General features: G+C 47.9%; 1 protein-coding gene across 1 annotated transcript; it reads right to left on the reverse strand.

Moving 5' to 3' along the window:
* Window positions 1-1096: 1096 nt before the first annotated feature.
* On the reverse strand, window positions 1097-23949 carry LOC123494538 (protein FAR1-RELATED SEQUENCE 5-like). The gene is made up of 5 exons (XM_045230447.1): window positions 23881-23949; window positions 23329-23443; window positions 22787-23247; window positions 22603-22692; window positions 1097-1198 (listed from the first exon to the last, which is right to left on the reverse strand). The coding sequence occupies exons 1-5, from the start codon at window positions 23947-23949 to the stop codon at window positions 1097-1099; spliced, it is 837 nt and encodes a 278-aa protein (XP_045086382.1).

Here is a 23949-nt window from a genome sequence, read left to right on the forward strand (position 1 = left end):
CATGCATTATCTTCACTGCCAGCATGACTGGCTCGAAGCCAAAGGTCCCTTCAGCAGCTTCAGAGCAAATGAAGACAAGGCAAGCTGAAGCTAAAGCCAGGAAGAGGAAGCATCATGACACCTCTGATGCTGCTCCCTCCAAGAAGAAGTTGAAGACAAAGGCTTCAAAGTCTTCAAGAAAAGAGCATGCTGCTGCCCAAGAGCCCCTCGATGTTGAACCTATCTCTGTTGCTCCACCTACTAACCGCCAGCGCCGCCTTGTGATTGATGAGCCTGCTTCCACAGAGGCTCCAGAAAGTGAAGAGATTCCAGTTGTTGACTCCAACGTAGCTGAAGACATTGGTCATGAGGACCGTGTTGAAGATGATGAAGTCCTCCCTCAGCTTGAACCCAATTCGGTATCATCGCCTGCTCCCACGAGCAGTGAACTCATAAGCATTGGCCGTCCTTTGACGCCACCTGCTCAAGATGATTCATGGGTAGAGCAACAACCAGACACCCCCCTGCAAGATGAGATCCCCCGTACTCCACCAGCTCAAGTCACCACTCCGGTGCTTGATGATGATTATATGGAATAGACCACTCCCTCTCCAAAGGCGTCGGCCGCATTTCACAGGCTTTGCAAAGGCCTTAGGCCTCAGGTCTCCATGTCAAGCATTCCAGAAGAAGATGTGCAACAAACTAGCTCAGTAACACGTCAAGTGTTCCCTGAAGCCATCCCTTCTGTGTCTGCTTCTGAGTCTGAAGCCAAAGCTGCTGAAGACATTCCGGCTGCATCAGCCGATGAAGAAAAAGAAGAAGAAAGAGAAGTTACCCCCTACCAGTGATCCAGCCATCCAGGAAAAGAATGTGATCATGCCCGACCCTCCAGTCGTTGAAGCCATGGAGGTTGAAATCAATGAGGTTGCCACCACCGTCACCACTGAAGCCAATGACTTTGTCATGGCTGAAGACAATGTGGAGCTCGAAGCCAATGCTGCCCCTGAAGACAATGTGTAGCCTACCACTTCTGATGTAGCCATTCCTCCACCAAGGCCTCATACAATGGAACGCGCTTAGAATCATGGTGGTGAGCTTGTCACGGTGAGATGGCCTATCATGGTTCCACCCACTGCTCCTGGCCCTCAATATGATTATCATGTGGAGCAAAGGCCTCAAACTCAGAAGCCAAAGCTAAGACTGCCAAGACTTCCCAGTACTGCAACAATTCAAGGCTCGTTTAGTGTGCTCAGCTTCAGAGAGCACAACACATTCTTTGACATTGCCAAGAACCCATACAAGAAGCTCAAGATCTCTTCTGACAGGTTTTGGAGCCATCAGCAACGAAGCTATTACTCATGCATTCTATACAACCAAGACTGGATTTTTCCTCATAAGCGTGTGAATTGTGATGCTATTGTTGGGCTGCCTTGCCTTGAAGAGGCCCATGACTGCTTCAGAGACGTTGGGCCGCTGCCGTTCGTGACTGACAAAGAGCACTGGAACGAAGAGCTTCTGCTGCAGTTTTATGCCACATTGCACATTCGAGGCTACAACAGGGATCCGAAGACTTGGATCCTTGAGTGGATGAGAGGTGACGTACATTATGAAGCCAAAGCTCAAGACATCATTGAGCTTACTTCCCTGCCCACTCCTGGTGAGTTGTTTGAACCAGATTGTCAGCTTCATCAAAATGAACTGCAGAGCATCTTTCAGAAACCAGAGCCCAATATGAGCCAGATGCTGAGTATGATGAAGCCTTTGCCTCATGACGCCGAATACCCCAAGGAGTTCTTTGTTCAGGACCTCGAGTACTTGCCCTGCATAGTATATCACATTCTGAGGCGTACTCTCTGGCAATCAAAGGCAACTCTTCTAATGCCAAACTCGAGGGCGCCATGAAGACATTGGTCTTCTATATCATCGATGGCATCAGATTCAATACGCGGGATTTCTTCATCCGACAGCTTGCAGCTTCTGGCATTGATCTCTTTGGACTGAAGTTTTATGCTCCATGGGTGATGCACTTGATCAAGCTTCATTCAACAATCAACTATCAACCTTCAGCCTGCAACCATGTTGTATTTTTCCTGATGTTGATATGGACTATGAAGCCATCTATCCTGAACTTGCCAAGAAGCCACCCCACTTACAAAATGCAGAAGATCAAAGCCTCACTCAACCAATTGAAGGCATTCATGTGCCAAATTCAGCTTCTCCAGCTTATCCTCTGGCTGGCAACTTGCGTATGCCGCATCATGCTAATACTGAAGCCACAGCCAGTACAATTGCTCAAAGGCCTCAGAAGCGTCCTCGTGTCCTCAACGACCGAGAGATTCTTGTATCCTTACATCAGAAGCAGGATAGGCATCATGACTAGCTGAAGTGCCAAATGCAGAGTCTTCTGGTCGATGTAAATCGCATTCGCAACTTGGCCACCAAGAATTCATTCGTCGCGCATGAAGCCTGTCGGCGGTCCTGGAAGAGCCTTGCACTACTCTGTTCTGAAGATGATCTTCACAAAGACATTCAAGTTTGACTCCAGGCCTCCACAATCTACAAGTTGGCGTCGAACACCTTCCATTGAAGATTCTGAACATTCATCTTCGGCTGCAACTGTTGTTGCGAGAGTCATCGATGAAGAAGATAACGCCACTTCACCAACTATGGCTTCACTGCACCACGACTCCAACTCCAACTTTGACCCTGCTCCAACATCTTCTCCAACTGGGAACGAGTAGATCCTCTATGTCTTCAAACCTTTTTGGTCCTTACTGACAAAAGTGGGAGAAGCATATGAGGTTGATAGTCTTCAAGCGGGTCCATATGGGGTGGTTGCCTTATTTTTGCTAAGTTCTTACAACTCTCATTTTGAAACTATTTGGCTCTTGAGTTGTAACACTTAAACTTGATGGTCGTCTACTACTTTTGCTGCTACTTTGTGATGCGATGATAAATTCCACATGAAGTCATTCTGCAAACGCCCATTTCTCATTGTGCATTTCGTTATCTTCATTATACTTATGTATGCATGATGAGTTGTCTTCATGAGTTGAAGAGGATCTCCACAAAGTAAAACCTGCCATGTGCATTTGCATTCAAAAACAAACTACTTATATGCACATCTTCAGGGGGAGCCTTTTACAACTTATGAAGACAATGACTTTGATCTTTAACTTTCACATACTTTTATCCCCGTTTAAAACTTCAACCAATTTGTCATCAATCATCAAAAAGGGGGAGATTGTAAGTACATCTAGTGCCACCCCTAGTTTGTTTTGGAGTATTGACGACAAACTTGGTTGAGGGACTAATGTGTTTGTGAGAATTGCAGGATAACACAGGTAGTAGTCCCTTATTGATTCGGTTTACCTACCAGAGATGACCCCTAAAAATGTGTGAAGACATTAAAGATAATGATGGTTCGTGAAGACATTCAAGATAAAGATTATGACATGTGAAGACATTCACTTAAAGACTATGGAGTGCGAAGACATAGTTGTTTCGTAGTTTCCTTTTCTTCTTTATTGAGTCATAGGAACCACCGTACTGTTAAGTGGGATCCAAGTGAACAAAGCCAGATGACTAATGTGATGCTCAACCAAAAACCTATGTCTTCGAGTTAAAACAATGAGAGCAAATCTTATCCAGAGTTGGATGAGTCAGCCTTGCTTGTAGCCCAAGCCAAGCTACCGCGTGTGTTTGAAATCCGACCGTTGGACACGTGTCGGTTCCTTAGTGACCCAGGGTCATTTCGGACATATCATGTCAGGTTGCCTCCAGGCTATAAATAGCCCACCCCTACACCATAAATTGGTGCCTACTCAGAGTTAGTACACGGCTTTTGTCGTCTGAGAGCAACCCACCTCTGAAGCCTTTGAGAGAGAGATCCTTGCGAGGACAAAGCCCAAAACACCCAGAGCCAAAGAGTGTTAGGCATCACTGAAGTCTTTCTGTCCGCGTGATCTGATGTGACGCCCCCGATTTGACCGTACACTAATCATGCACGCAAATGTGTACGATCAAGATCAGGGACTCACGGGAAGATATCACAACACAACTCTACAACATAAATAAGTCATACAAGCATCATAATACAAGCCAGGGGCCTCGAGGGCTCGAATACAAGTGCTCGATCATAGACGAGTCAGCGGAAGCAACAATATCTGAGTACAGACATAAGTTAAACAAGTTTGCCTTAAGAAGGCTAGCACAAACTGGGATACAGATCGAACGAGGCGCAGGCCTCCTGCCTGGGATCCTCCTAACTACTCCTGGTCGTCGTCAGCGGCCTGCACGTAGTAGTAGGCACCTCCAGTGTCGTAGGTGTCGTCGTCGACGGTGGCGTCTGGCTCCTGGACTCCAACATCTGGTTGCGACATCCAGATAGAAAGGAAAGGGGGAAAAGAGAGCTACACTACATATGCATGGGTATATGTGTAAAGGGGCATATCAGTGGACTGAGCTGCAGAATGCCAGAATAAAAGGGGGATAGCTAGTCCTGTCGAAGACTACGCTTCTGGTCATCTCCATCTTGCAGCATGTAGAAGAGAGTAGATTGAAGTCCTCCAAGTAGCATCGCATAGCATAATCCTACCCAGCGATCCCCTCCTCGTCGCCCTGTTAGAGAGCGATCACCGGGTTGTATCTGGCACTTGGAAGGGTGTATTTTATTCAGTATCTAGTTCTAGTTGTCATATGGTCAAGGTACAACTCCGGGTCGTCCTTTTACCGAGGGACACGGCTATTCGAATAGATAAACTTCCCTGCAGGGGTGCACCACATAACCCAACACGCTCGATCCCATTTGGCCGGACACACTTTTCTGGGTCATGCCCAGCCTCGTAAGATCAACATGTCGTAGCCCCACCTAGGCTCAACAGAGAGGTCAGCACGCCGGTCTAAACCTATGCGCGCAGGGGTCTGGGCCCATCGCCCTATGCACACCTGCACGTTGCGTACGCGGCCGGAAGCAGACCTAGCCCCCTTAATACAAGCGCGAGCTTACGGTCCAATGCGGTGCGCGCCACTCAGTTGCTGACGTCAAAAGAGCTTCGGCTGATACCACGACGTCGGGATACCCATAACTACTCCCACGTAGATGGTTAGTGCGTATAGACCAAATGGCCAGACTCAGATCAAATACCAAGATCTCGTTAAGCGTGTTAAGTAACCGCGAACGGCGACCAGGGCCAGGCCCACCTCTCACCTAGGCGGTCTCAACCTGCCCTGTCGCTCCGCCACAAAGATCCACTTGCGGGTACTCCTACGAGCCGACCCGACTTTAGTCACCACATGTGTCATGTACATAGTATATAAGTATATACCCGTGATCACCGCCCAGGTGATCATGGCCCGATAGTATAGCACAGCAGACGGACAAGAATGTAGGGCCACTGATGGAAAACTAGCATCCTATACTAAGCATGTAGGATTGCAGGTAAAGGTAACAACAGTAGTAGCAAGGATAGGCTATGCATCAGGATAGGATATCGGAAAGCAGTAACATGCTACACTACTCTAATGCAAGCAGTATAGAGAAGAATAGGCGATATCTGGTGATCAAGGGGGGGCTTGCCTGGTTGCTCTGGCAAGTAGGAGGGGTCGTCGACTCCGTAGTCGAACTGGGCAGCAGCAGTGTCGGTCTCGTAGTCTACCGGAGAGAAGAGGGGGAAGAAACAGTAAATACAATGCAAACATAAGCATGACGATGCGTGACATGACAACGAGCGGTACTAGGTGTGTCCTAACGCGACAGTAGGTGGTACCGGCGAAGGGGGGACATCCGGGAAAGTATTCCCGATGTTTTTGCGTTTTCGGACAGATGGACCGGAGGGGGAAAGTTGCGAGTTCGATAGGTTAGGGAGGTGTGGTGGACGAACGGACTGCGTATCCGGATTCGTCTCGTCGTTCTGAGCAACTTTCATGTAGAAAACATTTTCATCCGAGTTACGGTTTAAAAGATATGAATTTTCAAAGATTATTTGAATTTCTGGAATTATTTGAATTTAGCAAAAATGAATTATGACGTCAGCATGAGGTAATGCTGACGTCAACAGGTCAACAGGTCGGCTGACCAGTCAAACCAGACAGGTGGGTCCTTCCTGTCATAGACAGTGGACTAATCAGAATATTAAATTAACTAAAATTAGATTAATTAACTACTGGACCCCACCTGTCATAGTCTAATTATCTAAACTAATTAGTTTTAATTATTAAAATGTTTTAATTATCGGATTAAGTGGTGGGGCCCGCACGTCAGTGGCTGGGGCCTTCCCAGTCAGCCCAGTTGACCAGGTCAACTGGTCAACAGGTCAACAGGGGGCCGGAGGGCCCACTGGCAGTGACCCAGGGGGTGGCCCCAGGTGTGCCAGCTCAGCGCGGCCGGCGGCTCAACGCCGGCGACGCCAAACGCGGCGGCGCGGCTCGGATCTCGCCGGATTTCGCCTACGGGGCTCGGGGAGGAGCGGGGCTAGTCTAATTCGAACGAGCTCGCAGCGCCGCATCCAGTGGTGGCCGTAGCTTCGCCGGACTTGGCCGGAATCGGCGCCGGCGAGCGGCGGAGGTGGCGGCGTGCACGGGTGCTCGACGAAAATGGAGCTACGGCGTGCTATCGAGCAAACGGAGAGGCTGGGGAGTAACTACGTGGTGCGGCGAGTCTAATGGGTACGGGCCCGTGACCAAAACGTCACCGGAGAGGCGTCAGCGGCGAGCTCCGCGGCGACGCGTTCGGCCTCGTCGTGAGAGCTAGCTAAGGTTCGCGCGAGAGCAAACGGAGAAGGGTAGGAGGTAGAGGAGCTCACCGCGCGGCACACGGAGGCCGGTGAGAGGCTTAGTAGCAGCAGCAGTCGCCGGAGTCGAAGAAGACGGCGGCGACCCGAGGAAGAAGGCGACGGCATTGGGGGTGATGTAGGGGGGTCCCGGCTCGAGCAGGTGGTCGGGGAGGACGGGCTCGACGCGGCGGAGCTCGTAGACACGTCGGGGAGGAGAACGGGGCTCGGTGGCCGCGGGAACGACGGCGGCACGTCGGCGACCGCGCTCGGGTGGTGGGGAAGGAGGGAGCAGCGTGGATCTGGGGGGGAGAGGGAGAGGCGCAGAGGCGAGCGAGAGGGGCAAGTGGGAGGGATGGGCAGAGGCCGAGGCGTCGGGGCGGCCTTATCCTCCCCCGTCGCCGGTGAGGGGGTGCGGCGGGGACCTGCCCCTGTTCCGACCCCGGTCGGGGGAACAGGGAAGGGGAGGGCGACCCGGGGAGGTGGGCCAGGCCGGCTGGGCCTGGGGTCGGCCCAGTTGGGCCAGGGTCCAGTGGGGGGGGCTTCTCCTTCTCCTTTTTTTCTTTGTTTGTTCTGTTTTCTTTTGTATTTTCTTTTTATTTATTTATTTTCTTTCCTGTTTTATTTCAATTTAATTTATTTAGGCATTTTATAAAAATATGTTTTTTTTAGTATAATTACCCTTGTAATATTTGGCATGGCCCGAACATTTTTGTTTAAATTTTTGAAAACTTTTATTTTCCACTTTAAATTTAATTGAAGTTTGAATTAGGAGTTTGAAAAGAAATGTGATTCCAATGTGATCAAGCCCTGTTTAGCAACATGATTAGCTTAATCACAGAGAGTTACTGTAGCATGATTCTCGGGGTGTTACAAATCTCCTCCACTACAAGAAATCTCGTCCCGAGATTTAGGAGGTAGAAGGAAACAGTGCGGGGTATTCTTCGCGCAGACGATCCTCTCGTTCCCAAGTGGCCTCATCTTCAGAATGGTGCGACCACTGGACTTTGAGAAACTTGATCGCCTTCTGACGTGTGCGGCGGTCAGCTTGGTCGAGAATGCGGACCGGATGCTCCTTATAGGAGAGGTCTTGCTGCAATTCGAGCACTTCATGATCCACAGCTCGGATTGGGTCCTTGAAGCAACGGCGGAGCTGTGACACATGGAACACATCGTGAACCTGAGAAAGGTTCGGCGGTAGCTCCAGTTGGTATGCCACTTTTCCACGCCTTTCGAGAATAGTGAATGGGCCAATATAGCGAGGAGCTAGTTTGCCCTTGATCCCGAAGCGGTGAGCACCCTTCATAGGTGTGACTCGAAGATAAGCCTTTTCGCCAGGTTGATAGACCATGTCTTTATGATGACGGTCATACTGACTCTTCTGACGTGACTGAGCAGTCTTGAGATTCTCGCGAATAATGCGGACTTGTTCTTCGGCATCCTGGATAATATCCGGACCAAAGAGTGGACGTTCCCCAGATTCTGACCAGTTCAGAGGGGTTCGGCACTTTCGTCCATATAACACTTCGAAGGGGGCCATCTTCAGACTAGCTTGATAGCTATTATTATAAGAGAACTCAGCATACGGGAGAGATTCCTCCCATTTCTTGCCGAAGGAAATAACACAAGCTCGAAGCATATCTTCGAGAACTTGGTTGACGCGTTCAACTTGCCCTTGCGACTGAGGATGAAACGCAGTACTGAATGACAGATGAGTTCCCATGGCTTCTTGGAAACTTGCCCAGAATCTTGAAGTGAATAAGCTGTCGCGGTCTGAACTGATAACCAATGGAATACCGTGGAGTGAAACAATCCTGGACATATAGAGCGTTGCCAGCTGACTAGCAGTGATCGTTTCCTTGACCGCCAGGAAATGTGCAACTTTGGAAAGCCGGTCAATGACGACAAGAATAGCATCATTACCTTTCTGTGACTTGGGAAATCCAGTGACGAAGTCCATCTCAACATGGTCCCATTTCCATTCAGGAATAGAGATAGGTTGCAGAGTCCCAGCAGGCCTTTGAAGTTCTGCTTTGATACGACGGCAAACGTCACACTCAGCAACATAACGAGCAATGTCTTGCTTCATATTAGACCACCAGAATCTCTGACGGATGTCTTGGTACATCTTTGTACTACCAGGGTGGATACATAGAGGCGTATCATGAGCTTCTTTCATAACTTCCTGTGTCATATCCAGGTTTTTCTCTGCACATGGCACCACTAGGCGGCCCTTGAAGTATAAGGTGCCATCTTCAGCAATGGTGAAGAATGAGGGCTTTCCTTCTGCGAGGTAGCGCTTAATCTTGTGGGCTTCAGAGCCATACTTCTGTAGCCTTTTGATGCTGTCCACGAGATCTGGTTTAGCAACTAGGGTATTGAGGGAACCCTGGGTAACAACGTGGAGGTTCACCTTGCCAAACTCCTTAGGAGGGGGAGCGAGTGCACCCGGAGGAACAATATGGAGGTTCAGCTTCCTGAATTCTTCAACAAGCGAGGGCTGAACTTTGTGAACCTGGAGGTGGTTGCAGTAAGACTTGCGGCTCAAGGCATCAGCCATTACATTAGCCTTGCCTGGCGTATAGGAAATACCCAAGTCAAAGTCTGCAACAAGCTCCATCCATCTCTGTTGACGGAGGTTCAGATCTGGCTGAGTAAACAGATACTTCAGACTTTGGTGGTCAGTGAAGATCTCGCAACGATTACCGAGAAGGTAATGTCGCCACTGCTTCAGCGCATGAATGACAGCAGCAAGTTCGAGGTCGTGAACTGGGTAGTTCTCTTCGTGAGGGCGCAATTGCCGAGAGGCATAAGCAATCACTTTGCGGTCTTGCATTAGGACACAGCCTAATCCTTGACGGGAAGCGTCGCAGTAAATGACAAAGTCCTTCTTAGTATCAGGTGGAGCTAGAACTGGAGCAGAAGTCAACTTGTCTTTGAGTGCCTGGAAACTTTCCTGACATTTGTCTGTCCATTGGAACTTGACGCCCTTATGCAACAGGTTAGTCAGAGGCCTGGCGATCTTGGAGAAGTTCTCGACGAATCGACGGCAATAGCTGGCGAGACCGAGAAAACTTCTGACTTGCTTAACGTTCTTGGGAGGAGTCCAATCAAGAATAGCCTGAACTCGTTCAGGGTTGACGGCAATACCATCCTTAGAGATGACATGCCCGAGATAGGTTACTTCGGGTAGCCAGAATTCACATTTGGAGAACTTGGCATATAGTTGATGCTCTCGTAGCTTTTCCAGCACAAGTCGAAGATGTTCAGCATGTTCTTCTTCGCTCTTGGAAAATACCAGGATATCATCCAGATAAACCACAATGAACTTGTCGAGGTAATCCATGAATATATAGTTCATCAGACGAGAGAAGGTGGCTGGAGCATTGGTTAAACCGAAAGACATGACGATGTACTCGTATGAACCATAGCGAGTCACGAAGGCGGTCTTTGGGATATCCTCTTCGCGAACACGGATCTGGTGGTAACCCAACCTCAAGTCGAGCTTAGAGAACACTGACGAACCCGCCAGTTGATCATATAGATCATTGATCCGAGGAAGAGGGTATTTATTCTGAATGGTAGCTTGGTTTATAGGACGGTAGTCTTGAACTAACCGGTTTGTCCCATCCTTCTTCTTGACAAAGAGAGAAGGTGCTCCCCAAGGAGAGCAACTTGGGCGAATGAATCCTTTGCGAAGAGATTTGTCGATTTCCTCCTTAAGCTCAAGGAGTTCATGCGGCGGCATTTTGTAGGGTCGCTTGGCTATAGGAGTGGTGCCTGGTTTCAAGTCGATGATGAATTCGACAGCTCTAGCAGGGGGAATCCCTGGAAGTTCTTCAGGGAAGACGTTGAGGAATTCACGCACGACGGGAATGTTTTCAATGCCCTCGAGTGGTGCAGCGTTCAATGCATTCAATGCATAGAGCCTTGCCTCGGCATTTTGCACCAGATGAGCTTGGTAAGCAACTATTTCATCTGAAGGGTGAAGTAGATGGACGGTCTTAGTGGCGCAAACTATAGAAGCAGTATGCGCTTTCAACCAATCCATCCCCAAAATGAGGTCGATGTTAGACGACTTCAGGATAATGGGAGAGGCATAGAATTCCAGCCCTTCGATTTCCACGGGGACGTCGATGCCAACCAGGGAGGTTTGACACTGTCCCACGGGGGTTTTGACCAATACAGAGGTGTTCATCTCCTCACATTTAACGTCGTGCTTGTATGCAAAATCTTCTGACATGAATGAATGCGATGCACCTGTATCAAATAAAACGGATGCTGGTACTGAATTTACGAGGAGTGTACCCATCACAGTAGCAGGCTGGTCTTGAGCTTCGTTGAGATCAACGTGGTTGGCATGAGCACGACCATAAGACTTAGCATTGTTGTTGCGGGGCTGGTTGTTACCACGGCCCATTGCTGGAAGGGCAAGTTGATTCTGATTCTGATTGCAGTCCCTGGCACGGTGACCTGGTTGTCCACACTTGTAGCACAGACCATTATTGGGAGTGGGAACAGGAGCTTGGGATGGTGGAGCTGGAAGTCTTGACTGCCTAGATGGTGGTGGAGGCAGACGAGGTGCAGCATAGGTCTGCCTTGGGGCAGATGCATTTGGACGGTACATGCTGTTCGGGATCCATATCTTACGCTTCTGTGAGGGCGAGCCCGAAGATGAGCCCGTGTCACGGTTGCGCCTGTGAGAGCTCTGGTATTCCTGCAGACCAGTTTCGACATTGATGGCCTTGTTCACCAAGGTGGCGAAATCAGCAAAGTCATGCACTAGAAGTGCGAGCTTGATGTCAGCTTGAAGGCCATCACGGAACTTCTCCTGTATGCGTGCATCAGTTGCAATGTCCTCTTCAGCATAGCGAGACAAGTCCAGGAACTCCCGCTGATAAGCTTCAACAGTTTTGTTGCCTTGGGTGAGGTTGCGGAACTCACGCTTCTTCCGGTCCATGACTCCTTGAGGAATGAAGCGGGCACGGAAAGCTGCTTGGAAGTCTGGCCATGTGATGATTGTTCCAGCTGGCAGAGTACGCCTGTGGCTGTCCCACCATTGAGCTGCGGGTCCCTTCAAGAAGAAGGAAGCAAAGGTGACATAGCTGGCAGGGGCTACATCAGCAGACTCCATCTCATAGGTGATGTCACGGAGCCAGTCATCAGCATCCAGAGGCTGAGTTGAGCTGCGGTAGATGGTTGGGTTGAGGCGTATGAAATCTTGAAGAGTCACTTGGGCTGGCTGCTGGTTCATATTGGGGCGAGGAAACTGAGCCATCATATTTTCCATGAATTGGCGGTTCAGTTCAAACTGTTGGATCATACCAGCCATGTACTCAGGTGGTGGTGGGGCATCGCCACCACGACCACGACCACCTGGTCTAACCATCCTGCTAATATATAACAGGGGTAGTTCAGCATTGAGAAATTTGCAAAGACAAGAATCATTCATGATGAAACATGCATAATGAAAGGAGCACGATAGCTACTACATAGTAGTCGGCATAACTTACAAAAGGCGTCATGCATAGAGTTCAGTACATAGAGTTCAGTACATAGACTAAAACAACATAGGCGGCACACAGGCTCGCGGCGACTGCAACTAATACTAACTAAGCAAGACTACATCAGTCCCAAGAGGTACTGTGGAGGTAATCGTAGCCCGACAGCTGGTAGTGAGGCAACGGATAGCCCTCCACGTCAGCAGACTGGGGGCCGCGGAAACTCAGGTGTAGAGCCCGACGCTCAGGTGGCAGAAGAGGACCAAGTGCAGGGGAGTAGCCTCCCACCTCTGGCCAACCGACACCGTGGGGCATCACGGTCCTGGCTGGGTAGATCGAAGTACGCGGTACCTGTCCAGATCGGACAAAGGGGTGCAACAGCGTCAGAGCACGGTAAAGGTGCTGACGGGTGGTGTACATCTCGTGGCGAAGAGCTCGGTTAGCTCGATCCAGCCCATCAGCATGCAGAACCAGGTTCTGATGGTAGAAGGGCTCTCGGATGACAGTGGAGTAGGCAGCAGTATAGTATCCCTCCGCACCAACATCAGATGCGATAGCAATGTGCCTGAAAGGGGAGGTGTCCAACTCCCGATACTCTCCACGAAGACGCGTCAGAGCAGCATAGGCAGCATCGTGGACAGCCATATCGATGGTCACACCAACACCATGTGCGGTGTGCAGCGCAGTAGTGGAGTCGTACTCCCGAGAGTAGAGGTGGACGATGGCACGGTACTGCTCCTGGTTAAAGTTCTGGTACTCCTCGTAGACGGTGTACTCAGGGTGCCAGCGATAACCCAGATAGGTCATCATCTCAGCTAGCACCGCAGGTGATCCCGAGGCACCAATGGCCGTCGTGTGGCGAACGACCTGCCTCGTGGGTTCCATCTGAAAGCAAAGACGTTTCAAAGGAGTCAAATGACAGTGTGTGAATTGTTCAAAATACTATTCTAAGAAACAACTATGGCTTATCCAACTTTGGGGTGAATGTGGTCACGGGATCCTAGTGTTAGAGTTAGTAAATTCGTTTGACCCGAGTAGAAGAGAGTTCAGAGTCCCAGAGTAAAGGTCGAGGAGTAAAAGATCCTAGTACCACCCAATGGCGACGTGGGCCCGTAAGACACACAGCCATGTTAGTAAAAGTTCTTGTAATGTCTAGACTCGACTGCGGCCAAGGAGTGTGGAAAGGGGGATTCCTACAGGCAGTCGGCTCTGATACCAACTTGTGACGCCCCCGATTTGACCGTACACTAATCATGCACGCAAATGTGTACGATCAAGATCAGGGACTCACGGGAAGATATCACAACACAACTCTACAACATAAATAAGTCATACAAGCATCATAATACAAGCCAGGGGCCTCGAGGGCTCGAATACAAGTGCTCGATCATAGACGAGTCAGCGGAAGCAACAATATCTGAGTACAGACATAAGTTAAACAAGTTTGCCTTAAGAAGGCTAGCACAAACTGGGATACAGATCGAACGAGGCACAGGCCTCCTGCCTGGGATCCTCCTAACTACTCCTGGTCGTCGTCAGCGGCCTGCACGTAGTAGTAGGCACCTCCAGTGTCGTAGGTGTCGTCGTCGACGGTGGCGTCTGGCTCCTGGACTCCAACATCTGGTTGCGACATCCAGATAGAAAGGAAAGGGGGAAAAGAGGGAGAGAAGCAACCGTGAGTACTCATCCAAAGTACTCGCAAGCAAAGAGCTACACTACATATGCATGGGTATATGTGTAAAGGGGCATATCAGTGGACTGAGCTGCAGAATGCTAGAATAAAAGGGGGATAGCTAGTCCTGTCGAAGACTACGCTTCTGGTCATCTCCATCTTGCAGCATGTAGAAGAGAGTAGATTGAAGTCCTCCAAGTAGCATCGCATAGCATAATCCTACCCGGCGATCCCCTCCTCGTCGCCCTGTTAGAGAGCGATCACCGGGTTGTATCTGGCACTTGGAAGGGTGTATTTTATTCAGTATCCAGTTCTAGTTGTCATAAGGTCAAGGTACAACTCCGGGTCGTCCTTTTACCGAGGGACACGGCTATTCGAATAGATAAACTTCCCTGCAGGGGTGCACCACATAACCCAACACGCTCGATCCCATTTGGCCGGAAACACTTTTCTGGGTCATGCCCGGCCTCGTAAGATCAACACGTCGCAGCCCCACCTAGGCTCAACAGAGAGGTCAGCACGCCGGTCTAAACCTATGCGCGCAGGGGTCTGGGCCCATCGCCCTATGCACACCTGCACGTTGCGTACGTGGCCGGAAGTAGACCTAGCCCCCTTAATACAAGCGCGAGCTTACGGTCCAATGCGGCGCGCGCCACTCAGTTGCTGACGTCAAAAGAGCTTCGGCTGATACCACGACGTCGGAATACCCATAACTACTCCCACGTAGATGGTTAGTGCGTATAGACCAAATGGCCAGACTCAGATCAAATACCAAGATCTCGTTAAGCGTGTTAAGTAACCGCGAACGGCGACCAGGGCCAGGCCCACCTCTCACCTAGGCGGTCTCAACCTGCCCTGTCGCTCCGCCACAAAGATCCACTTGCGGGTACTCCTACGAGCCGACCCGACTTTAGTCACCACATGTGTCATGTACATAGTATATAAGTATATACCCGTGATCACCGCCCAGGTGATCACGGCCCGATAGTATAGCACAGCAGACGGACAAGAATGTAGGGCCACTGATGGAAAACTAGCATCCTATACTAAGCATGTAGGATTGCAGGTAAAGGTAACAACAGTAGTAGCAAGGATAGGCTATGCATCAGGATAGGATATCGGAAAGCAGTAACATGCTACACTACTCTAATGCAAGCAGTATAGAGAAGAATAGGCGATATCTGGTGATCAAGGGGGGGCTTGCCTGGTTGCTCTGGCAAGTAGGAGGGGTCGTCGACTCCGTAGTCGAACTGGGCAGCAGCAGTGTCGGTCTCGTAGTCTACCGGAGAGAAGAGGGGGAAGAAACAGTAAATACAATGCAAACATAAGCATGACGATGCGTGACATGACAACGAGCGGTACTAGGTGTGTCCTAACGCGACAGTAGGTGGTACCGGCGAAGGGGGGGGGGAACATCCGGGAAAGTATTCCCGATGTTTTTGCGTTTTCGGACAGATGGACCGGAGGGGGAAAGTTGCGAGTTCGATAGGTTAGGGAGGTGTGGTGGACGAACGGACTGCGTATCCGGATTCGTCTCGTCGTTCTGAGCAACTTTCATGTAGAAAACATTTTCATCCGAGTTACGGTTTAAAAGATATGAATTTTCAAAGATTATTTGAATTTCTGGAATTATTTGAATTTAGCAAAAATGAATTATGACGTCAGCATGAGGTAATGCTGACGTCAGCAGGTCAACAGGTCGGCTGACCAGTCAAACCAGACAGGTGGGTCCTTCCTGTCATAGACAGTGGACTAATCAAAAGATTAAATTAACTAAAATTAGATTAATTAACTACTGGACCCCACCTGTCATAGTCTAATTATCTAAACTAATTAGTTTTAATTATTAAAATGTTTTAATTATCGGATTAAGTGGTGGGGCCCGCACGTCAGTGGCTGGGGCCTGCCCAGTCAGCCCAGTTGACCAGGTCAACTGGTCAACAGGTCAACAGGGGGCCAGAGGGCCCACTGGCAGTGACCCAGGGGGTGGCCCCAGGTGTGCCAGCTCAGCGCGGCCGGCGGCTCAACGCCGGCGACGCCAAACGCGGCGGCGCGGCTCGGATCTCGCCGGATTTCGCCTACGGGGCTCGGGGAGGAGCGGGGCTAGTCTAATTCGAACGAGCTCGCAGCGCCGCATCCAGTGGTGGCCGTAGCTTCGCCGGACTTGGCCGGAATCGGCGCCGGCGAGCGGCGGAGGTGGCGGCGTGCACGGGTGCTCGACGAAAACGGAGCTACGGCGTGCTATCGAGCAAACGGAGAGGCTGGGGAGTAACTACGTGGTGCGGCGAGTCTAATGGGTACGGGCCCGTGACCAAAACGTCACCGGAGACGCGTCGGCGGCGAGCTCCGCGGCGATGCGTTCGGCCTCGTCGTGAGAGCTAGCTAAGGTTCGCGCGAGAGCAAACGGAGAAGGGTAGGAGGTAGAGGAGCTCACCGCGCGGCACACGGAGGCCGGTGAGAGGCTTAGTAGCAGCAGCAGTCGCCGGAGTCGAAGAAGACGGCGGCGACCCGAGGAAGAGGGCGACGGCGTTGGGGGTGATGTAGGGGGGGTCCCGGCTCGAGCAGGTGGTCGGGGAGGACGGGCTCGACGCGGCGGAGCTCGTGGACACGTCGGGGACGAGAACGGGGCTCGGTGGCCGCGGGAACGACGGCGGCACGTCGGCGACCGCGCTCGGGCGGTGGGGAAGGAGGGAGCGGCGTGGATCTGGGGGGGGAGAGGGAGAGGCGCAGAGGCGAGCGAGAGGGGCAAGTGGGAGGGATGGGCGGAGGCCGAGGCGTCGGGGCGGCCTTATCCTCCCCCGTCGCCGGCGAGGGGGTGCGGCGGGGACCTGCCCCTGTTCCGACCCCGGTCGGGGGAACAGGGAAGGGGAGGGCGACCCGGGGAGGTGGGCCAGGCCGGCTGGGCCTGGGGTCGGCCCAGTTGGGCCAGGGTCCAGTGGGGGGGGCTTCTCCTTCTCCTTTTTTTCTTTGTTTGTTCTGTTTTGTTTTGTATTTTCTTTTTATTTATTTATTTTCTTTCCTGTTTTATTTCAATTTAATTTATTTAGGCATTTTATAAAAATATGTTTTCTTTAGTATAATTACCCTTGTAATATTTGGCATGGCCCGAACATTTTTGTTTAAATTTTTGAAAACTTTTATTTTCCACTATAAATTTAATTGAAGTTTGAATTAGGAGTTTGAAAAGAAATGTGATTCCAATGTGATCAAGCCCTGTTTAGCAACATGATTAGCTTAATCACAGAGAGTTACTGTAGCATGATTCTCGGGGTGTTACATGTGAAGACTTGTTACACTTGAGGACTGTGAATCCTCCAGCCGGTTAGGCGTTGCGTTCTGAGCATCCAAGAGCCATTGTGGATTGCCAGTGAACGAAGTCTGTGAAGGTTTGGAAGTCTACCTTGAAGACTTACCAGAGTGATTGGGCGAGGACTGGGTGTCCTTAGCTCAAGGGGAATAAGGTGAAGACGCGGTCTTCTGAGTTCAATCTCAGCCTCCCTAACCAGACGTACAGTTGTCACAACAACTAGAACTGGTCTAGCAAATCCTTGTCTTCACCAAGCTACTGGTTCTATCCCCCACCTCCTTTTACATTTCAATTTGTCTTCGTGAAGTCATTGCTTACTTGCCCGATCTGATTGACTTCACCGTGTGAAGACAATTGCATGTTTGGCTTCATACTGTCTTCCATTCTGATCCATACTACCTAGCTGATCATAGTCTTCGTACTTTCACTACATTGCTTGTCTAGTGTAGTCTATCTCCCGCTGCATATCAATAGCCTCATTTCAACTGTTTGTCTTCAAAGACCTCGTGTTTTGAAGACTTTCATAAAAATCTCCTATTCACCCCCCTCTAGTCGATAACTAGCACTTTCACCTTGCATAGATGGCTTGACATGGTGATCAAGAATTCTAATGTAATTATTTTTCAACAACAAATCAAAGATTTGACCACACATGTTTGAATCGAAGGTATACTTTTTGTTTTCTAGCCGATCTTGGTGTGCGAACGGCTTTGGAGGTAAGTAATCGAATGGTTCAGATTTAGAATCTCCCCATTCGGCTATGCATCATGTTTTGCACTCTATCTCCGATGTCTTTGGATAAGATATAATATTGGCATCAGATTTCTTAAAAGAATTTAACCTTGGCTTTATATTCCTGAAATGAAAATAGCTAGAACACATATGTCTCAATTGAGACCAAGTGTAGGCCAAGTACAAAACAAGCAAAACTACCCACTTAGATATAAACTTCACATAAAACAATGGGAAAAGGTTTGGCTTCAATAATAAGTCACTATCGGTCTCTTCGAATGGTACAATGTGTTGACCGATATGCTTTGTAACAATTTTATTGCTAATAAGTAAATTACCCTTCATCATTGGTCTTTCAAAATAACTTATAAGATTTATCCTAATAGATGCATCAACAATAAAGTTGTGACCAGATCTGAAAATAGGCAAATCACTTGGTAGACATACCTCTTCATACACGTTGGGAGAGAATGATGGTTGTGTCACTCGAATAATACCATGTTCCACTTTTGAATGACTCTCCAATACCTTGGCATCCTCTTTTTCTTTGATAGATTCGGTACACATACTATTCGATTCGGCTTTTTCAATAACCGAATTTTCTTTGTTACTTGAATCAATACTTTTCTCTTTTTGAATTTGCAAGGCTTCTCGCTCTTGTCTTATTTTAGCCCACATCTCAGTTTGGCGAGCTTAAAACTTTTTCATCTCAATTTGCATCCACTCCTCATGAGATTGCCCACCAATGCTTTGAGACTCTTTCGACAATGAGGTGCCAAAACTTTGCAATTGTTTAGGGGGTACATTGGTTGCTACAGAACTAGGCGAATGCATCATTTGCACAACTCTTGCTTTTACAGTAGCAAAGTCATGAGGCTTCCCGCCTTCTATTAGTTCTTGGCGAATAGGGTTGCACAAATCCCAATAGAATGTAAGCTTGTTCTCAATCACCCAGTATGGATACGGTTGCCCCCCGATGCCTCTAGACTCTTTCGGCAATGAGATGTTGCCGAAATTCTGTAATAGTGTAGGGGGAGATGATATGCTACGGTAGTAGGTGAACACACATGTGATCCTATAGAATTTTCACTTATTCGACTATTAGCGTGAAGGTGCGAAGGCGAATTATGAATACCTATAGTTGCATATGGTGCCAAAAAATTAGTAGCATGAGGTGTAGCATATGATTGTTGAGGGCAATTGGCTGAATAACTAGTAGTAGCATGGTCAATTCCCCTATCCATCGGCATGTTCAGATTAACATTTTGCAAATTAGTTGCCGATGAATAAAAAGGTGAAACACTTTGTTGCATGCTATTGAAAGTGCCTACATGAGGTGTTTCAACTTGATTAACCGAACTCATCATGTTGTTCATCGGCATATAAGTTTGTGGGATTGCTGATGCATGGGAGTTGGCATACATATGTTGCATGTTGCTAAAATTATATGAAGTTGAAGCATGAAAATTATTTTGAATCGGCCGTTGCGCATAACTAGATGCATGATTAATAAAACTAGGGCTAGCCGACACATTATGCTGATTAAACGATCTAGCAACAACATATGCATTATTTGCATCTACATAACTGAATTGGATATTCATATTACCTTTGTAGATTGAAAACCCTAGATGACGCTCTCTTCGTAGCAAGAACGGGATGGAGACTGTTCAAAGCTTCGTCCCCAGCGGAGTCGCTAAAAAGTGTGTTCGCACACAAACACGTCACCGTGTACCCACGACACCGGGGGTGATGCACCGCAGCTCACGTCGAAGGAGACCCGACCGGAAGCGCGATACGCAAGCATTCCGACGGGCGCTTTTATAGACCCAACACCCCACACGCCCGGGAGGGACCCCGTCAGGGCACGCGGCGGCTATGGGCTGCCCTAGGTCGGCCTGACCGCCCCCTAGGGCCTCGAGGTTCGTCACCCTGCAACAAGAAGAATGAACGAAGAACGGGGAAGAAGAACTAGGGTTAAGGAGAAGGATAAAAAGATAAAAAGTGGTAGATGATTTTGTCGATTATGTGTTGTTCAATCGGCCGTCACCCCTTAGGTATATAAGAGGCGGATGGACTTCTCGTACAAGAAAAGGACTCGAAATCACGTCCAAATCTTTCCAAAATCAACCGAACTCGGATTTAGGTAAGTCTGGAACATTAGTTCGGTTTTTAGGTCCCACAGGCCACAAACGACCTCGGATGAAGATGAGCCCAAAATCAAATTTGACCGCATCAATGAGACGAACAACTTTCGTTTTGAACATTTTTTGAGTCGAAGCCATCTTGAGGGCCAAATCACTCACGCAAAACAACCGATTGGTAGCGCTACCCACGAGACACATGTCTGGTGGGGCGCGCCATATTTTGCCTCCTAGCAAGGCTGCATTCCGATGGCTCTAACTTTTTCATACGAACTCGAATTGGGACGATCTTTATATCAGAATACACCGCTTCGACGATACGCACAACTTTCGTGTTGAAACTTTTTCCATCAGAGGCCATCTAAATTGAGTTTCATGTCATTCTTTAATCTGGTGTCAACATGAGCATCTCTGAACTTGTCATAACTATTGCATAAGAGCTCCGTTTTAGACCATGTTCATATCCATCTCGATCTTCTTAAAGAGAGCCATCCGGAGGTTACCTCCAATCATAAGTTTAAATTAGTCTTGATATAACTTAAAGCTACTCTCTAAGATTGTGCCATTTTTAAGCGTCAACAGTATGCAAGACATGTAGGTTTTCACACAAGCAAAGGGGCGTGGTATAGGACAAACCACTATGTGGTATGCCCCAGACAAGGGAAGCACAAGGAGTCTGTCACAGACTATGAGCGGAAATGTGATATATATATTCTTTACTTTTATACCAAGCTCTTATATATATATATATATATAGGACGCCAGTTTGGGGCACCTAGGTGCCCAGGCACCTTGTCTAGATGCCGTCAGATCTGTTATTGGGTATAACCCGTTAACAAATAGGTGTTTATTTTTGCGTTTTATTGTCCATCGGTAAGAAATTAGTTTACATATGTCTATTTGTAATTCATACCCCCAATGATGCATGCGAATTGAATACCCTGCCAAGAAATTTGCATGGCGTGGCTTGTGCAATAGTGGTTTATCATTTTGGAAAAAACGAACCGAAATTATCCATTTTTTTGGAAAGGGTATAACATGGAAAGGGTATCATCTTCCGAAAATGTGGCTGTCATCAATGGTCAGTCAATTTTTGCAAAATTAAACCGAACTGATTTCCCGTCAGATACCTTCCAAAAATTTTGCGGGACGTGTGTAATATGGAAATGGTATAACTAGGAATTGAAATACCTTCCAAATATGCGCCTCTAATTAATGTACATTTTTTTTGAAATAATGAAACCGAAATGATACTCAGTCGGAATTAGAAATAAGTCGGAGGTAAGACTATCAGACTATTGAACTGGGTATTAAACTTGTATCGACAAACATGAGCAAGGTATGGCAACAGACAACACGATGATACTCAGTCAGAACACAAGTTTGCCATGCAACCTGGGTTTTAAACTCATTTAACAGTTGGCAGTGAGGACGACAGTAGAATAACACGACCATTGCTTAGTGTTATGCAACAAACAAAATGAATGGGAAATCATAAATATCTTGGCACTGTTATTATTAAGGACGAACAGTACATGCTTCAATAAAATGAAGGAAATTTTGTAAGAAAACTATTACACTTGTACTGAAACGTATCAAGTATGTAAAGGAGGATCGCCACATGTAGAGGTGTTGTGGCCAGGAAGCTGGCACTTCTTGCAGACTTTATTAATCTTTGACTTTGTCAAATTCTCTGGGTTTTGAGGACAACCAGTTCTGTAGTGTCCTTTCTCTTGGCAGAATGAACATTTCCGTTTTGTACGTACACCACCTTCGGCAGCAGATTTGAGCCTTGCTGTCCTTGGACGTCCTCGCTTCTTGCGTCGGTTTGGTGGAAGCACATCGTCATGAAGTTGAGCTTCCAAGATGTCCTCGTCTTCCATTTCATTGGCACACTCATCATCTGATTCCGCAGATAAATGTGTAGATGTTGTGTGGACTTGAAGTATAGCCGTAGCATCTTCTTGGGTTGGCATCAAACGGATCTCCTGTAAAGCTTCAGTAATTTTCCTCATTGCAACATGGTACGCATCAACTGATGCATCACCTTTGGACGATAGGTCCATGCAAGCTTCGAATAACAGGGTATGCCGGTGAGTCCTCGAAGCAGCAGCATGCATGTTGAATCTGCTTTTATTTCCTTCTCGGGCATTGCTCGTCCATCTTTTCTTGATGTATTTGTCTGGAAGATTCCGGCACCCAATATGCATCATAACCTGACACAAAAATGAATAATATAATTTGACTCTAATTTCCTTGGGAAAAGAAGACTAGTACTGAAAGGGTCCATTGTGCATACCCTGATTATGTGTGAGCATAATATGCCCATGTGTTCAAATAACCTACAAATACATCTGTACTCCTCTTCATCTTTCTTTACATGAACTGGAAACTCCAACTTACTCCAGTTTTCCCTCGTATCGCATTCCATGTGAACTGTTATGTATGTGCCATCATCTTTGATTTCTTGGACAAAGTAAGACGCACTCATGTATACCTGGTCGCTGAACTTCGCAAACATGGTGTCTGTGTAAACTTTAGCAGCTTTCCTCTCTATTGGTGATCCACATCTCGGCTGCCTTGCATCCTGCGAATATGAGAAGTGGCAACGGCATGAGGTATGGTAATGAATCTCATTTAGAAAAAGGAAAAGGTATATTTGTATTATAATATAAATATACCTTCGAAGTGTCGAACTCAAGTTTGTCCTCAGCCGCAATCCTATCAGCAATAAACTTATCGTATTGTTTAACGAAGTTATGCATGGTTGATGATGGTGAAACGTAGGCTTTGAGCACATGATTCATGCACTCGCTGCGTTGCGTTGTTGTCATCTTTGCGAAGAAAAAATCTTTGAAGTATGGTGGTGCCCAGCGATCACGTTTATCCCACACATCTTGTAGCCAGGTGTTGCTATGGAGATCATACTCAGCAATAAGTGAGTTCCAAGCACCTTCAAACTCATCTATGGTCCTTGTATGATTAAGAACTCTATGGAACTTGTCCTTGAAATCAGATGTCTTGCTGTAAAGATTAGGACCAATATGTTCTTTGGCTTTGTAAAAAATGTGCCATTTACACCACCTATGGATTGTGTTAGGGAGTACAGCTTTGATGGCAAGTTCCATGGCCCTGTTCTGGTCTGTATTATTTGTACAAAATAATTAGAATGTTTTAAGAAAAGAAAATGGAAAAGTGCTGTAAGGGTATGTGGAGAGTAAACCTGTGAGAATTCCAACTGGATGCTTATCTTCGACAGCTTTAAGAAAAGTACTAAACAACCACTTGAAGGCATCCTCTGATTCTTCTATAACCAGTCCGCAACCAAAGATGACAGTCTGGAAGTGATTGTTTACACCCACAAAAAGACCAAAAGGCATACCGTATATATTTGTTTGGTAGGTAGTATCAAATGTGACCACGTCACCAAAGTGCTTGTAACTATCCCTAGACCAAGCATGCGACCAGAAAACATTTTTTATCTTTCCATTCTTTCCAACATCGACAGCATAAAAGAAATCTTTGCTTGATTTTTGCATTTCTACAAATAGTCGTAATGTCTTCTTGATGTCATCTGTACTTTCTTCAATTCGGATTGATTGTTTAACACTTTGAAAATACGTCCTAGTGAAAGGCAGCATCGATGCTCCTCCGGCAATCCCGGCTATATATCCATACATTTGAGTTGTGGTGCTGTTGTTTTCCATCATATCTTTCATAATGCGCTTGGTGCCCTCACCGATTTTGTTATGTGATTTCTAGTTGCGGGTCATACCTGTGCTGGTTGTAAGGGGGTGATTGTGTTCTTGCCGGAGTTCTGTGATGATCCACTTATGTTCTTCAT

This window comes from Aegilops tauschii, chromosome 6, assembly GCF_002575655.3.
Source record: "Aegilops tauschii subsp. strangulata cultivar AL8/78 chromosome 6, Aet v6.0, whole genome shotgun sequence".
NCBI classification, from domain to species: Eukaryota; Viridiplantae; Streptophyta; class Magnoliopsida; order Poales; family Poaceae; genus Aegilops; species Aegilops tauschii.

Excerpts from the sequence above, each read along its gene's own strand:
- LOC123494538 (XM_045230447.1), bottom strand. The coding sequence starts at position 23,949 with ATGAAGAACATAAGTGGATCATCACAGAACTCCGGCAAGAACACAATC. Across the intron at positions 23,444-23,880 it reads CCCCCTTACAACCAGCACAG|ACTGTCATCTTTGGTTGCGG; the intron begins GTATGACCCGCA and ends AATCACTTCCAG. Across the intron at positions 23,248-23,328 it reads TCCAGTTGGAATTCTCACAG|ACCAGAACAGGGCCATGGAA; the intron begins GTTTACTCTCCA and ends CAAATAATACAG.